At 38.0% G+C, this 18100-nt stretch overlaps 1 protein-coding gene across 5 annotated transcripts in view; it reads left to right on the top strand.

Moving 5' to 3' along the window:
- brip1.L (BRCA1 interacting helicase 1 L homeolog) overlaps positions 1 to 17347 on the top strand; it is a 129420-nt gene extending 112073 nt beyond the window's left edge. For 3 of the 5 annotated variants that reach the window (XM_018244908.2, XM_018244909.2, XM_041580917.1), the window contains exons 17-20: positions 4678 to 4790; positions 12930 to 13009; positions 14972 to 15307; positions 16038 to 17347. In XM_018244908.2, coding sequence (XP_018100397.1) covers positions 4678 to 4790; positions 12930 to 13009; positions 14972 to 15307; positions 16038 to 16807 — 1299 coding nt within the window. In that variant the 3' untranslated portion in view covers positions 16808 to 17347. The remainder of the gene's footprint in view (positions 1 to 4677; positions 4791 to 12929; positions 13010 to 14971; positions 15308 to 16037) is intronic. The other 2 variants (XM_041580919.1, XM_041580918.1) reach the window with 2 other exon arrangements.
- The last annotated feature ends 753 nt before the right edge of the window (positions 17348 to 18100 follow it).

Below are 18100 nucleotides of genomic sequence, written 5' to 3' on the forward strand. Positions count from 1 at the left end.
CACTGGATAGCTTGTTTTCTGACACAACTGTTCTATTCCTTAAATTTGTTGCTGTGAAAAAGTGATTAGTATATTTTTCTGCTAATCACTCTTTTGTTTTGATTTTCTTTTTATTACTTATAACTTCATGATCTGTCACAAAAGTACTTCTATTAGTCTGAGCAGAAAAGTAATTCTAATATTTCATTACACATTAAATTAAAAATGTATATACAGGTATGGGATCTGGTATACAGAAAGCTCTGAATTACAGAAAGGCCGTCTCCCATAGACCCCTTTTTATCCAAATAATTTTTTACCCAATTTTTTTTTTAATTATCTCCTTTTACACTCTAATAATGAAACAGTACCTTGTACTTGATTTGACCCAAAATAAGATATAATTAATCCTTACTGGAAACAAAATCAGGCTATTGTTTATTTTAATGTTTACATGATTTTCTAGTAGATTTAGGGTATGAAGATCCAAATTACGGATCTGTTATCTGGAAACCCCAAGTCCCAAGCATTCAACAGGCCCCACACCTGTAGTTGTTGCTTGATAGTCTTATTACTGAGCTACAATGGTCTAATGCTTGTTTCCCAAAGTATGTCCACTTGTTGCTAACTAGTAGCTAAAAAATGTGATTTATATACGAAAAGTCTCTCATATTTAAACAGAACCTGTTTCAGCTTCAACTAATGGTGCATTATTGTTTCTAGACATAGTAAAGTAATGCATTAAAATGAATCAAACCTTTTTCGGAATTGGCATTATTGTTGAAACACAAATGTGCAAACTATACTAGCAGGGGCAATCCTTGGGTTGCTGCCGCCTCCCCTCCCCTGTGCGCTTAACTTTTTGGGTCCACGAGGGCGGCAGAGAGGGCCAGTACGCTAGCGCAGAGAGCCCAACTGTGCTCTCTGCGTTAGAAGAACCGAATTTCCGGTTTGAAAACCGAAAATTTGTCGGCCCCTGGTACTCAGTGGGGTGCTGCCGCCTGAGGCGACAGCCTCAACTCGCCTCATTGACGAAGCGCCCCTGTATACTAGTGGTTGTTGAACTTTCAGTTCAAGTTTCCCTTGGAGCTCCAAGCTTTGTTTAGGACCCCCTCGCTCATAACATGGTTATAGTTGTATGAACCAATGTGTGCATCGGCCATTCAGCCACAGTTTCAACAATATCTAGGGATCAAATAAGTCTTCACCCTTAATCTCACCCTAATTAATCATGAAACTGGGCTTTTGGGTGTACAAATAGTTTTTTTTTTTTTGCTGGATCTTACATTAAAGGAACAGTAACACCAAAAAATTAAAATGTCTTAAAGTAAAGAATATATAATATACTGTTGTGTGCTGCAATGGCAAAACTTCTGGGTCTGCTTCAGAAACTCTATCATAGTTTATATAAATAAGCTGCTGTGTAGTCATGGGAGCAGCCATTTAATGCTGAAAAAGAAGAGGCACAGGATACACAGCAGATATTGGATAAGCTCTGTTACATAGTTAAATTGGGTTGAAAAAAGTCCAAGTTCAACCCCTTCAAATGAAACCCAGCATCCATACCCACACCCCTCCATAACCTCACATAAATTATATATACACCCATATCTATACTAACTATAGAATTTATTATCACAAAAGCCTTGAATATTGTATGCCTGTCCAAGAAATCATCCAAGCCACTCTTAAAAGCATTGTATTCAATGGGATTCTTTCAAACATATCATATTTACTGTGTCCTGTGCTTGAATGGCTGCCCCCATAGCTACAAAGCAGCTTGTTTATATAAACTATAGTCGTGTTTCTGAAGCAAACACGCCGTTGTTACCAATGCAAGGCACCAGTACATTATATTATCATTCCTTCAAAACACTTTAGTTTTTTGATGTTACAGTTCAGAAAACCCCACCACTCCTCAAGCTCCCCCAGGGGGTCAGCTCTACAGTTTGGGATCCACCAATCTGTACACAGGCATCCACTTTATGCTGCATGCCACCAAATGGAAAATCCAGACATTCCGGGCAGTGCCCCAAATCCATTCTAGGCATACCCCAGTCTATCTTAAAACCCCACCTATTTTCTGGTGAGTCTGGGTTTTTTTCTGTTTCTCATAATGTGGCTAAAAAAGGTCAATTGTGAATGTTTCTTTAATTTTCTTATATTTAATTTTATTTTTTATTCTCTGCAAGTCTTTAATATGGTATGAAAAACAGATACAATCTTAATGTACCTTGATCTCACAAAGCAAGCCTTGGGGTAGCTACTTGCAGTGAATCTGAGATGTTCTTTGTAGGTTTCCAAGCTTTGACTGCCAGATTCCCTCTGCTACTTTAGGAAACCACCCCCAAGAGGTTGCTGGTTTATTGCTTCCCTTGACAGAGGCATTCACAATAGGCCACTGTATAACATTTTAAAATGCCACATTTTTGAAGTAGTTGCAAAATAATGTGGTGCGAAGATACAGCTATTTAGAATTGTTATATCTAGATTGAGTTAAATGTGTTTGCTCTTTAAAACTTTCATCTATCTCACATGGCCTGAAATGTCACAGGAAAACTCTGTTTGCAAAAAGAAATGTGCCACTTCTTTTCCATCATGCTCTCCTTAACTGTCTGGAGCAAATATTAAATCTACAGAATCAAATTCAATTTGCTGTCTGGATTTAAAGTTGGAATTTGTTAATTTGACAGTTTGTTGTAAAGGGCAGAGGAACAAAAAAAATATATATTTTTTACCCCTACCCATGTTAAAAGTTACCTGTCAAAAATAGTTAGAAGCCTGCTCTTTATCTCCTGAAGCGTGACCCATCATCTCTCAGTTTAAAAAAGGTTAACCCTGTACAAAATTGTAGTCCAAAATATTTCCGCTTTTGGACTATAAAGAGAAAAATACAAGTCTTTCATTGATAAATATCTTATGTATATTCTTATCCTGTATACAGGCATTCAAAAACCAGTCCCCATGTTCGTTAAGATGGCTCTCCATTATTCCCTAAATTGAGTGACTGCTACAATTAGAAAATAAAATTATTTGCTTTTAAAATAATGTCTACGCTAGTGATGTGCGGGCCGGCTCGATACCTACTGGACCTGCGGGTTTACATGCCGGCTTCTAGTTTTATAGACACCCCACCCCTTTTGTGACGTCAACCGCAAGGTGGCGCTGGCCTATAAATAGAGGGGAGGAGGCGGGTGCCGGCAGGCATGGGTTGGGTACGGGTTTCTCTTGACCCACACATCACTAGTCTATGTCAAGCATGCCCCTAAGTATCGCATTTGTCCAAGCTCGTGATGTTTACCATAATGTTTCACATATAATTTGGATTGCCTATGATTAAGTGCTGGGTAAGCATGAAACGCATTAGGCTTAATGTGTGGTTATGGATATGTATTTAAATATGATGCAATAAACATATTTTTATAACAGCATGAATATAGAGAGAAACTTTTTTATTATATCACATATCATTTGTGTCCAAACTATTTTTTCTATGATACATTTTAATAACATTATATTATGCGTGCTGGGTCTTTATGAATATTATGTATCATTAAAGGGGTTGTTCACCTTTTTGTTAACTTTTAGTATGATGTAGAAAGTGTTATTCTGAGACAATTTGCAATTGCTTTTCATTTTTTATCATTTGTGTTTTTTTTTTAGTTATTTAGCTTTTTATTCAGCAGTTTGCCAGTTTGCCATTTCAGCAGTCTGGTTGCTAGGGTCCAAGTTACCCTTTTTTGAATAAGAGACTGAAAAATGAATAGGAGAGGCCTGAATAGAAAGATGAGTAATTGAAAGTAACAATAACAATACATGTGTAGCCTTGCAGAGCATTTGTTTTTTAGATGGGGTCAGTGACCCCCATTTAAAAGCTGGAAAGAGTCAGAAAAGAAAGGTAAATAATTAAAAAACTATGAGGACCAGTTGAAAAGTTGCTTAGAGTAGGCCAGTCTTTAACATACTAAAAGGTAACTTAAAGGTAAACCACCCCTTTAAATTAGTAAAAAAAAATCTTGATATGTTATGAACTTTTCTAAAGTGCCATTTTATAAGCTATGCATGCTGTCCACCACAAAGTAGGTCACCCCAAAACATAGTTTTGAGCTTCATATTCATTTCTCAGCTTACTGTGTGCTTGAATGAGTTATTTCCCTCACATAAGCTTAGTGACATCTTTCGAATTGCAATAAAAGGGGAAAATGAATTCTGTATGTTATATGACCTAGTTCTCACAAACCCAATTAAAAATGTCACAGGCTAAGAAACTAAACCACGGTGCCAACGTGCCAGATTGAATAGTGCAAAATCTTTCCTTTAGATCTTCTGAGTGCTAATATAAAGTACATTACCATGATGTTAAGTCTGCTTAGCCATTCCAAATAATATGAGTACCAGACATAGCATTTTATTAATATTACGTTCTTTGCAGCTAGGAAACATGCCAATGTAAGCAAGCAACTGTTACAGGATTTTTACTGAAGTTTTTGTTGGTCACTTAACCCCCTCCCCTTATTAGGTGTCCGTAAATTAATGCAGAGCACTGCCTGGATTGTAGTTTTTACCAGTAACAACAGCTTTAATCCCATGCTCCTTTCTTCTATAATATGACGTCCATAAAAAGATCTCAATGCCTGCGCACGGTCATTTTTACACCAATAGATTTTGTTATAGTTTGATATCCTTTTTCCATCTTAGGTTGAGCTAAAGCGAAAGTATAATGATCAACATGCAAAAAACAGGGGGCTTTTACCTGGCAGCCAGTGGTATGAAATTCAAGCATACAGAGCTCTCAACCAAGCCTTGGGAAGGTAAGATCTCCATTAAGAACCATACAGCGATGAATCATGTCAGTGAGAATGCAATGTGTTTATGAAAATTTTTATCTGTATCATACTTGTTTCCCATCATATTGTATTGATGATAGATTAAATCTAAGGCACGTATACAAGTTTATATACTGGAAGTTTTTTGTTTAGATATAGTACCCTTTACATAAGGTCAGAGTAATTTCTGTTTTAAAATTAGTTAGAATCTGATGATTTATTGAAATATTTTTGAATGTTGATATGTTTAATTCTAATTTTTGTTCTAAGGGATGCGCACCATAAAATGATGGTATAGGTATCGGATCCGTTATCTGGATACCTGTATCTATCCAGAAAGCTCAGAATTACGGAAAGGCCGTCTCCCATAGACTAAATTTTATCCAAATAAGCCAAATTTTTAAAAATGTTTTCCCTTATATCTGTAATAATAAAGCAGTGCCTTTTACTTGATTCAAATAAGATATAATTAATTCTTATTAGAAGCAAAACCAGTCTGTTTTTCTAGTTGATATGTTGGTATGGAGATCCAAATTACGGAAAGATCCGTTATCCAGAAAACCCCGGGTCCCTCACATTCTGGATAACAATCCCATACCTGTACAATGTAAATTTTTTTGTAAATAATTTGTACTTAATTTTGTTAACAATTTGTTCTTCATCTGTTCGCTTTGGAAATTGAGCTGGCATCTGGGATGAGTTTATAATTTAATTGCTGATATAGTCTTTCTGTGGTGTTTATACAAATGGCCTGTAGATGTCACTGAGCTCAGACTTATCTGTGCATACTTCCTGTCAGCTTAAAAGTGAAAGTTACTGTTGTGTAATGCTGCAAGAGTCTGCTAATAAAGCACTGTTATACTCTGCTCATCCTCGGCTACCTAAGACATAACAAATGGCGACAAGGATGGCTCTTCTTCCTCTGCAGCAGCCTGCAGCTTTTCTTCCAAACCCTGGTGAGCCTACCATACCTTTTACTGCTTGGGATCCGTATGTTTGAAAATTACATTATTGGTGCTGACCAAGGGGAGATTTCTGCTGCTAGAAAATGTGCTTTACTTATTCACTGCCTGGGAGCAGAGGGACAGCGTATATTCTATACATTACCATTACCTGATGATACTTATGAAACTGCTTTTACTGCTATAAAGAACTTTTTCGTGCCAAGAGTAAATGTGGTCACTGAAACAGTGGCGTAACTACCAGGGGAGCAGGAGGTGCAATTGCACCAGGGCCTGCTCCCCCTCGGGGCCCGCCTGAGCCCAGAGATCACTCCACATCCTGCGCCGTGTGCCCCCAGGCCGTGACACCTCTAGAATTTTCTTCCTCCACTGAATTTTTTTTTTTTTTTTTTGCGCTGGTGTGTCTGGGCGGGGCTTCCTCCCCCGTCTGATCCACTTTGCACCCCCCCAGCCATTGAAGTGGAAGTGGCCAGCGAGGGAAAGGAAGCCCCGCCTGCCGCAGTCTGCGTCTGCCTGGAAGAGGACAGAGTATCGCGTGGACTAGAGGAGCGGCGCACCAACCCTTCACTTCCCAGGTCACTCACGGTCTGACTTGCCAGGCTGCCACTTCCTCCTAACTATGCCAGATCTGATCAGTGTGTGTGTGTGGGACTTCGTGTGTGAGACCAATAAGGATTACAAGTCCCCCACTGCCTCCAATTTCACCAACAGGCTGAGCCAGTGCAGGAACACGGTCGTAGCTATAGATGAGGTAAGTGCCTGTCAGACTGAGCTGCTGCAGAAACACTTGATGATTCCCATGATAATGGGAATGAATATGGTGAGCTGAAACTGAGCTGCAAATGTAGGGGCAGGTAGAGACTGTACATTGCAACCCCACAGGTTTTCATCAGAGCTGTCCAGTCTACATTTCTCTGTCTGTTATTCTTTCATTCTACTGCAACTGCCAGCATTCAGCCTCAATAAAGTTTTAGTTGAGCAACAACTTTATAAATGCAGGGGCGCTTTATAAATATTCGGGACCATCGCATCACTAAGGACAGGCCTGAGTTGGAAATTGTTTCAACCCACTTAACCAGGCCATTGACTCTTTTATACAGTTTCTCACTTGTCAGATGTTTTATGCCAGTTTGGCCAATCGTCCTGAAGATTTGGGGCACCCAATGCATTACCTGACTTGGGGGGGGGGTTCATCTGCTTAGCCAAAACAGCATCTTGGTTTCTGAATTGCTGATCAGCAATTAGACCAACTTTGGGGCTAAACAACGTATGTGACTTCATATATGTTGCACAACCCCCTATGATTCCAGTGTGTAAAACATACGAAGAACGTGCTTTACGGCAGTTTGTCACCTATTCTTCCTGGGAAGTAATTTTCCTAGTTTAATTTAAGGGCCCCAAGGAATATACAGGCAGCTCTGTCTGCATTCCTGCCTCACTGGACCAAGCAGCAGCTAATATTGCCAAAGCAAGCAGCATCTGACAAATACTCTTAGGCCTATGATACAAAAAGGTAACCACGATTCCAATTGTTTTCCCAGCATTTGCTCCTCACTTAAAATGTGTTGTTAAAAATGCCTAAAAAGCTCTGATTGCCCTCTATAAGCATCAGCTAAAAGTGCAGAACATTTCAAGTGCTACAGGGTGATATAAAACTATATAAACACCAGGGGCATCATAAATGTTCTGTTTACACACTGCCCATCTGCCCATATTTTCACTTGGCATGTTGTCATAGGAATCATGTGAATAGTCTGTTATCAGCAGAGGTAAGACATGGCTGACTCGGATGACTGTCTCTGGGAAGGGAGTGTGACTGTGGGATAGCAGGTATAGTAGGGAGAGATGGTGCCTATAGTAACAGTTGATAATAGTCTCTGGGAAGGGAGTGTGACTGTGGGATAGCAGGTATAGTAGGGAGAGATGTGCCTATACTAACAGTGGGGTAATAGTCTCTGGGAAGGGAGTGTGACTGTGGGATAGCAGGTATAGTAGGGAGAGATGATGTCTATAGTAACAGTGGATAATAGTCTCTGGGAAGGGAGTGTGACTGTGGGATAGCAGGTATAGTAGGGAGAGATGGTGCCTATAGTAACAGTGGATAATAGTCTCTGGGAAGGGAGTGTGACTGTGGGATAGCAGGTATAGTAGGGAGAGATGGTACCTATAGTAACAGTGGATAATAGTCTCTGGGAAGGGAGTGTGACTGTGGGATAGCAGGTATAGTAGGGAGAGATGGTGCCTATAGTAGCAGTAGGACAATAGTCACACCTTGCTGTCCCCATTAAGCGTATCTATGTAGAAGGTGCACAGCTCCTCTTCGCAATGCCACCAAGTCCCTCTTTACAGAACTGGAGCTGACCGAGCACCTGCAACACTTATCCTCACCCTACTACTTGCTCTCCCAACCCAGTAATGCTGTATTCCAGCCCAATGCGTGGGGGGGGGGCCAGTTTTAAATTTCCGTACCAGGGCCCTTAGGGGTCTAGTTACGCCACTGCGCTGAAAGATATAAATGTCCGCCAATGTGGACAACATAATGGTGAATCCACGGAACAATTTGTAGCAGCTTTGAGAGAGCTGGTTGTTATCTGTGAGTTTGGGAATCTAACAGATGAAATGCTACGAGACCAAATAGTGGAAAAAACAAACTCACCTCGCATTAGAGAGAGACTGCTCCTAGAGCAGGATTTAACCCTTGCAAAGGCTATTACAGTTGCTAGCCAAATTGAAACAGCAGTGGCAGAGGCTAAAACTCTCAGTCAGGGAACTGCTGGGAATGTACAGATTGTAAATTTAACACTGTGGCCTAATAATGCTCAGTCACAGGCAAAATACAGTGCAAATAGAAAATACTGCTTTCGCTGTGGTTCAACACAACACACTGCAAATCATGTTACATGTCCTTCAAAAGCTAAACGGTGCCGCAACTGCACAAAAGTAGGACATTTTGCTAAGATCTGACGTAGTTCTGCTAAAGATTTCATGAAGTCACTACTACAAATGTTACAGTATTAAGTGTGGATAAAGCTGGTACATTATTCCAGGCAAGTTTACATGTCAGTGTCAGTACTGCTTCTGCTGACAAGGGACACTCCATTAACCTGATGCTTCATACAGGTTCAGCTGTTTCTATACTACCGAAGGATATTTTCTTGAAATACTTTGCAAAATATCCGCTTGTTGCATCTGCCATGAAACTGGTCAGTTACTTAAAGGATCCAATCCCTGTGCTTGGTTGCTTGCCAGTGACTGTACAATTTGAATCAAATACTGCAAAATGTGACTTTTACATTGTGAATAAGGGTACTACTATACTTGAAAGGGATCTCTTTGCTGCATTAAACCTACAATTAGTTGATGGTCTCATTACTACAGCACCAGTGCCTGCCACACAGCCAGTGTCTAAAATTTCACCACAAAGCAACACTTCACTGGGCTGTGCAAAGAGTACATAAAGTTAAGATGAGACCAGATGTAAAACCAGTACCATTTCCTGATTCAGCATGGGAAAAACTTGCTATTGATATTGTCGGTCCTTTTACAGATGCTCCTATAGACTGCAGATTTGCTATAACCTTGATGGACTATTACAGTAAATGGCCTGCAATTGCATTTGTTTCTCATATAACATCAGCTACAGTGATAACATTTCTGTCTACAGTCTTCAGCAGAGAAGGTAATCCAAAGGAGTTAATATCAGACATGGACCACAGTTTGTCTCATCGGAGTTTGAATCCTTTCCGAGAGAGAGGAATTTTGTGCAATCTTCAGTGTATTACCCACAAGCAAATGGAGAAATCGAGTGATTCAACAAGTCTGAACGAAGCACTACAGACAGCAAATCTTACTGGGAAATCTTGGAAAGTATTTACAACAGAGTTCCTACATAACTACAGAGCAACGTGCCATCTCCAGCTGAATTATTACATGGCAGACAGGTGCACACTACGTTACATTTTGCAGACATCAAACTTCTACAAAATACTGTGCCTACAAAATCATCTACTGCTAACATTGTGAAATGTCAACAAGCCAAATGCAAGGCTTGTACTGACAGAAAATGTGGTGTAAGTGAAGTGCACTTTCAGCCTGGATCTTTAGTCAGAATTAAGAAACCAGGAATACTTAAACAAGGACAATCTAAATTTACTACACCACTTGAAGTGAGACGCCAGCAAGGACCATACACATATGAACTGTCTGATGGACGCATTTGGAATGCAAGTCGTCTTGCTCCTGTTAGATATGACTTTGGAGAAGCTCCATTTGATGAAGGACATTTTCCTACACCTGATGTCCACTGCAATAGGCCTGAAGAAAGTGAGCCTATGAGGCGTATTGAGAGAATCAGAAAACTATCTGCATGGACCCAGCACTATGTGATGTGAATAATGTATATTATTGCTTTAAGATGCATTGTTGTTGTTTATTATAGTCATCCAAATGCTTTCCTGCTATAGGGGGAATATGTGGTGTTTTTACAAATGGCCTGTAGATGTCACTGTGCTCAGACTTATCTGTGCATACTTCCGGTCAGCTTAAAAGTGAAAGTTACTGTTGTGTAATGCTGCATGAGTCTGGTAATAAAGCACTGTTATACTCTACTCATTCCCGGCTACCCAAAACATAACACTTTCTATAAAAATAAAACTGTACTGGTATGAGTTAACAAGAAAACCATTATCGTGATGCTTGAAAATGGAGCATATCTTGATTTACACAAATTTTAAATAGATTCCATTTGCTCATTATAAGGTAGTAAAATGTAACTTGGAATTACTGATCAGTGCAGTTGCAACAGCACATAAAATGTTTTCTGTTTTTATTTATATATTGTATTTGCTTTGGCTGGAGGCACTTGCAGAGTCCAAGAAAATGGAAACTTTGTTGGTCTTTTTTTATTGCAATTTGCCCCCTCCCTTAAAACATCACTTAAAGGCCATGAAAAGGGAAAGAAAGTCAGTGCAGACAAGTGACCTTTTACATGAAGATTTCCATCACCAATATATCATAGATGTGACAGTGACTGAGAGTGGTCGCATTTTAGATGGCAATTGTGTACTACGGACATTAATGGCAACAGAAGCAGAAAAGGCTTAAATCTGCCACTTTCCTGTGATGACCGCAAGGCTGAATCATTCAACAACAGAAAAAAGTTTTTAAATCTTTTAATTTTTTTTTTTGGAAGCTTCTATAATGACTTGTCCTGTTAACGGCACCTTGCTGCCTATTACACTGAACATGATGTCATACTTATACAGGTATGGGACCTGTTATCCAGAATGCTTGTAACCTGGCATTGTCCAGATAACTGATCTTTCCTTAATTTGGATCTTCGTACCTTAAATCTACTAGAAAATTGTGTAAATATTAAATAAACCCAATAGTCTGCCTTTGCTTCAATAAGGATTAATTAAATCTTTGTATAGATTAAGTACAAGGTATTGTTTTATTATTACCAAAGAAAACTATTTTTAAAAATTCGGATTATTTGGATAAAATGGAGCCTATCAGTGAGGTTGTGGAATGCACTGCTGGGTGATGTGGTGGCTGATTCTGTTAATGCCTTTAAGAATGGCTTGGATGATTTCTTGGACAGACTTAATATCAAAGGCTATTGTGATACTAGACTCTATAGTTATTATAGATATGGGTATATAGAATTTATGTGAAAGTATGGAGGGGTGTGTGTATGGATGCTGGGTTTTCATTTGGAGTGGTTGAACTTGATGGTCTTTTTTCAATCTGATTCAACTTTGTAACTAACTATGCAACTATCGAATATGGCCTTTCTGTAATTCTGAGCTTTCTGGATAACGGGTTTCTGGGTAAGGGATCCCATACAGTACCTTTACTATTTAAAGTAGCATTTAAAAGGAAAGTCTGCTCCAATACTTGGAGCTTACAGTCAAAGAATCCGATCAGATTCAGTTACATTTACAAATAACTTTAAAACCAATAAAAATGTTTCATGAATGTAGATTGAAAAGTTGCTTATAATGACTGGTTATTTCATTATGTAAAGTTTTATTTTTGCTTTTACAGCCCATTATAATGTTAAGCTCAGTTAGTGAACATTCAATATCTCTATGCAGGATGCCGGAGGCGTGACTTTTGCATGACATTTAAATACTCCACTGTGACAAGATATTTGCTTGTGTACTCTGCTCTTGCACAACAATATCTCCATGGTGGTCATAAGTTAGAATGGTGTATCTGCTGCAAAAGCAATGTAAAAGCTTGTGGTTTAGCTTACTGCATTGATCCATTCCAGGTTGTCGGCAGCACGTTCAAATGCCGTTGCTTGGTAAAGCCATCTAAGCATTTTGCTTCAAGGCACTGTTTCATTAGTGTGTACCAGTAGCATCTGAGTAACATTCATTTCCCCACTATTACTATCAATATGACTGCTTTCACTTAGAAAATTCATACCCACCCACTTTATTACCGTAACCCTCTAATGTATCATAAAATAGTATACATGTAGCTCCATATAAATACAGCTTCATACACATGGGGTGCAGGCCTTATATTTGCTTTTGACACTCCATCTATTTAAGTGATTTTAGATGCACATTTCTAGCCTTTTTTTGGTCACAAATCATGTCCTTTGGGTAGCATTGTTAATGGAATTAATACATGCTCTATTTTGCATCCACTTTAGAATTTTGTGCTTGCGATTATTGAAGTTAATATTTCACAAAAGCCTTTATTTGGAATCTTGAAAGTTCCTGCTAATGTTTTTTTTTTAGACATTTTAAAGGGAAATTTATATGTATGGGACCTAATGCTTACAATGTGTTTCCTGACAAAAAAAAGTAAAAGCCATGCATTAAGGTTACTGAAACATTTTAAAAACCTGTTCTGACATTAGAGAATCTTTTATTTTGTCTGATTCTCTTTATTGAAAAAAACTTTCTTTAACAGGCCCATTACCTCGATACAAAGTGCATTAGATCTGAGCAGCTCACCCACTCTGATACTAAAGCTTTTATACAGTGGCAGCATGCAGCAGATACAAAAAGCAAAAAGAAAAAAACTAATTGATATTATAAACAAATTGATATTAAATGTTTTCATTCAGAGATGGAAAGAAAATACAATGAAGGCTTGTTACTGAGAAGCTCTTTGGAGTAAACAATCTCAATTCTCTTTTCAGGTGTATCCGCCATAAGAATGATTGGGGTGCCTTAATTCTGGTTGATGATCGTTTCCGCAGCAATCCTAAATACATCACTGGTAGGGAAAGAAAATCTACATTGTGTTTTTCATTAGTTAAGCTAGAAAATAGTGCAGAGGGATTGGAATGTATTCACATACATGTTTCCTTAAAAGCAGTGCTTTGTCTTTCTGGAGAACAGTTCTAACATTGCAGAGTCATTTAAATAGTTAAATGTCTTCTGGTCTTAATTTTATACTTGAGTGGTGGAAGTTCTTGAAAGGTGTTGTTTGCCTTTTAATTAACATATAATATGATGTAGATAGTGATATTCTAAGACAATTGCAATTGGTTTTAAAATGTTTTTTTATCATTTGTGGTCTTTGAGATATTTAACTTTTTAATCAGCAGCTCTCCAGTTTGCAATTTCAGCAGTCTGGTTGCTACGGTACAAATTACCCTAGCAACCATGCTGGAATATAAATAGATGAGGGTCGGAATAGAAAGACGAGTAATAAAAAGTGGCAATAACAATCCATTTGTTTCATTACAGAGCATTGTGTTTTAGATGGGGTCAGTGATCTCCATTTGAAAGCAGTAAAGAGTCAGAAGAAGATGGCAAATAGTTCAAAATAAGTTACTTAGAATTAACCAACCTGTAACATACTAAAAGTTAACTTTAAAGTTGAACAACCCCTTTACAAATTAATTTACTTGATTCCCACTTCACTCTCTTCAACCACACCCCTAAAAAGCAGTAAAAAGCAAACCTTAAAATCCAGTTATCAGGCTTAGTCCAGGGCTAAACTGCAAAGGAAGGTCTCAAAGCAGCTTAGTTAGATTAGGTCTGAACTGGACAGGGAACTGCTGTGATCAAAAACCCTCTTGCTGACAAAATCTGGCTACATATTTCTTAAAGGTAACAATAAAATCATAGTAGTAAAATTATTTTATAAATATTAAAGACAACTTTGAGTTAATCCTCTTTATTGCTATTGGTTATGAAAGACACATTCACTTTGAATTTTCCTTGGGTGTTACAATATGCACACATCAGTATCCAAAAACCATGTGGAATACTTCCCTAAACTGACCATTTAAAATGCTGGATACTTGCGTTTGTTCTTTTAAAAAGCGGGTAGAAAGCTTAACAAAAATGAAAAAGAATAGCAAACAAAGCTGGCCTTTGCTTTAGAATTCAGCAGGGGGAGCTCAAGTTCCACTGTGAGAAAAGAAATGCCATACAATTTGTACGTGGGTAGAGAGATTTACAATAGCTGTTTCCCATAGTGGTATCTTTGTCTTGTACACTTGCAAAAGAGGCACACACTGCTATATACGTATAGATGTCGGTATTAGTATGTGCTAGTGCAACAAATAATATTGCAGAATACTAATATTCATGTTTTAAACGGTCACTTCCATACTTTTTTTTGTAATTCCCCCATACCTGCCTATGTAATCACCATCTAATCATTTATAAGATAGAAGTCAGCACTTCTATGTCAATTAACAAGCCTTGTGCTTTTACACTCAGAGATATATAGACACAGTAGAAACCCCCATTTTATGTGTTTCAGGAGAAAAAAAAAATTGGTGTAAAATCCAGGAAAATTTAAAATCATGTGTTATGTGTTCTATGTTGCTGGGACCACAAAAAGAGTGTAAACTGAGGAGAGCTTAAAATCAAGCGATGTAAAATTTAGGTTTCACTGTATATAGAGGGTTAGGAATATGGATATTTTTTCCATGGTTATAGTTTTGGGTTTGTGATAAAATTTAAAAAAATCTCAGCTGGTTTTAGGTGGTGATATTTTTTAAAAAGCAATCATAGAAAACCCATGATTAAAAAAGATTGTAATCATGTTCTCTGTATTCTATGTCAAGTGAAGAACAATATGGTAAGGGCCAATAAAGTCAGAAATAATTTGCATACAGAAATACTTCCATGCAACTCTATGTAATTGTGGAAGCTACTGTATCTTATGTCCATGAGTCTATCATTTCTGTTCTCATTTGTTTAATTGTCTTGCTTTTAATAGGGCTATCAAAATGGGTACGCCAGCTTGTGCAGCACCACTCCACCTTTAATGGAGCACTTGAGTCATTAACTGAATTCTCAAAGAATCAGCAACAGAGAATGCAAATGTCCAGCACAAACTGTGATGACGAGCCTTCCCAGGGAACGTCTTCTTCTTCCAAGAACACCTCTCCAACCTCCTCATTGTTGGAGTTCACAGTTCATCCTACACAAAGTGTCAGTGAATTCACACAACCAACATCTTCAACCCAGAGTTCAGTAACCTCACCTCCAGAGATTGCAATTCCCTTTAGTCCGATTCAAGCATCTCTTGGTGGTACTGCTCCAAGAGATAATGGTAAGTATACAAAGTTCTATGCATGTTGTTGAGCAGAAATGTAGACAAATATATGCGCGTCATTTGTCACAATATTTGGAAGTAACAATGCTCCTGCATCTTAAATTTTAGTGTTTAGTTAAATTTTAGTGTTTAGTTATGGATCATGACAGTCTGAGGATTTAATCTGCTTTTGAAGTGTTTCTGCCAAACACATCTGACATTAGTCTTAAGTAGGGTTGTGTTCTTTTAACAGTTCCATGTGACATACCCTGTGCTGAGCTACTGTGAGATTGCTACTCTTGCCATAAATTGCATTATTTTAATGGCCATATGTATGGTTCTATTATATATTCTGCATGCCGTTTTCAGTTGCCTAAATGAATGAGTGAGGCCAATCAGTGGCAGTTGATCAGTTCTAAAAACTAGGAACATTTCCATGGACAGTTAGTGTATGTAAAGTTTGGAAGTTTGGCAACTATACCAACAGTTCAGTTCAAATAGTAATGTGTATATGGAGCAGCCTATTCCAGCCCCTATGTTTCTTGACATTATTCTTTCTATAAAAAAAAGTCCCATTGAACAAATTGTTTGTGCATTTGTGACTGTCATTACTATAAGTGCGGACAGAAAAATGTGCCCTCCCATAATAATTGTAAATACTATGATTCTGTATTACTTATGTTAGCTTTCAGATACGATAAAAACGTACAGATGTTTATGCTTCACTTATGTTTTTTTTCCCCTGCAGCAGAAGTTTTATCTCATTGGAAAGAAGAGCAAAGACGCAAAAGCAACACATCAATCAAAACAAACTTGATGAAATCATTTGAGAAATCTAAATCGAATTACTCCAAACAGAGAACGTCTTTCTATAATTATTTTAAAAGCAACGCACACACTTCAACCCCACGGCAATCCTCTTCAAAAACACGTGAGTCTAACTTAGAGATCTGTTGTAATGAACTTGCAAGTGGTTATAGTGCCTCCGCAAATTCAGGCTCCTTATCACAGGGATTTGGTAGAGAAAATAATGTTTCTAGAAAGCAGGATGAAGGCCTTAATGAAAGTTGTCAAGAAATCCTGTGCAATGCTGTACCCCTGTTCCATTGCACAAATAAAGAAACACATGCAAGTGTTAGTCCACCGCGTAAATATGTGGAACCCTCAGTTTCTATGCTACCTGAGGATAACACTGACACTGATATTACAATACATTGTACTCCTGAACTGTACGATGATGATGGCCAAGAGAATCTTGTTTCTGATGAGGAAGACAAATGTAATGAAGAAAAAGAGAACAAAATAGACAGCGGCAGAGCAGACAAAGATACAAATGCATGTGCTCTTGACACATCTGTTAAAAGAGAGAATCTGTTCCACAAAGAGGAATATCTAAATGTTTCAGGCAATGAAAACGCATTTAATATAGGCAGAAATAAAGGAACAGAGCAAAAGAACAGAGAAAACAGGCTTTCGCGGTCTAGAAATAAAGGAGTGTCCTCCTTTTTTTTAGACTAAGTGTATGAGATTAGTTAAAATAACATACAAGTAAAAATACACTTGTGTTGCTTAAGTAAGTGACGTTTCACCTTGTTTGGTCACTTCTTAGACCAAAGTTATGTTTCTCTAAGCCACTATGTTCCATTTTTTGACAGTTTGGCAGCACTATATGCCGCAAGTTAAAGATCTTTCAGTATAAAACATTATATTCAGTTATTATAATACATTTATTTCACTAACGGGAATCTAAGGCGTCATGTACATAAAATAACCTTAAAATATAAACATTTCTTAAATAACACGTCCTCTTTGATAATAAACAGTTCTTAAATCATGTTTGTTTCACCATTATATATGTCAGTGACAGATATTTTTGTTTTATTTTACAATTCTTTTATTGTTTTTTTAGATATAAATGAGTGCCTGGACATTGTTTAATGGCACGCTACAGCAAACTTTTCATGTAGCTCTTACTGTAAAACAAGATATTGTTGACTGTAAATAAAAATGGATATTATATTTTCGATCTTTTGAATTATAAAACTTGTTTCTAATAAACACAACTTTGTTCTTGTTTTTCTTGTGTTCTCCACACATACTTGAGTTCATACATATACCTTTTTATATTGGTTAATGGGATATGACTTACAAAACTTTCACACTTTCTTTTATAAATATATTAAAATAATGAGGTAGTACAATACAAGTGATTACTCCTGAATGCAATTATTACCCTGATATATGTAAATAGGGGAAGGGGACTTGCAAATGGGAGCACCGGCCCGGGTTTCAGGTAAGTCAATACAATCACTTGGGGTTGCCTAACATTTGGCACCCCAAGTGATTGTATTTACTTACCTGAAACCCCGGGCCGGTGCTCCTATCAGCCGAAAACTGCACTGGCCCAGGGTTATTCCAGCTAGCACCACAGAGCGATCCTCTTCTGTCTTCCTCCTTCTTCGCGCAGCTGAGCATGCACAGTAGAATAAAAAGCCAAACTTTAACTAAAAAGTCAACTATTTTGTTCTACTGCGCATGCTTCTGCCCTCGGGAAATTTGAAGAAAGAAAAAGCTGGAAGAGGATCACTCGGTGGTGCTCGCTGGAATAACCCCAGGCCAGTGCAGATTTCTGCTGATAGGAGCACCGGCCCGGGGTTTCAGGTAAGTAAATATAATCACTTGGGGGGTGCTAACATTTGGAACCATCAAGTGCAAAAAGTTGTTCCTTCTCCTTTAAGGGATAAAAGATGAACTTAGAGGTAAAATAAAGAAACACTTCTTTACAGAATGGGTTACAATAGTGATGAACAA

The sequence above is a fragment of the Xenopus laevis genome, chromosome 2L (assembly GCF_017654675.1).
Source record: "Xenopus laevis strain J_2021 chromosome 2L, Xenopus_laevis_v10.1, whole genome shotgun sequence".
NCBI classification, from domain to species: Eukaryota; Metazoa; Chordata; class Amphibia; order Anura; family Pipidae; genus Xenopus; species Xenopus laevis.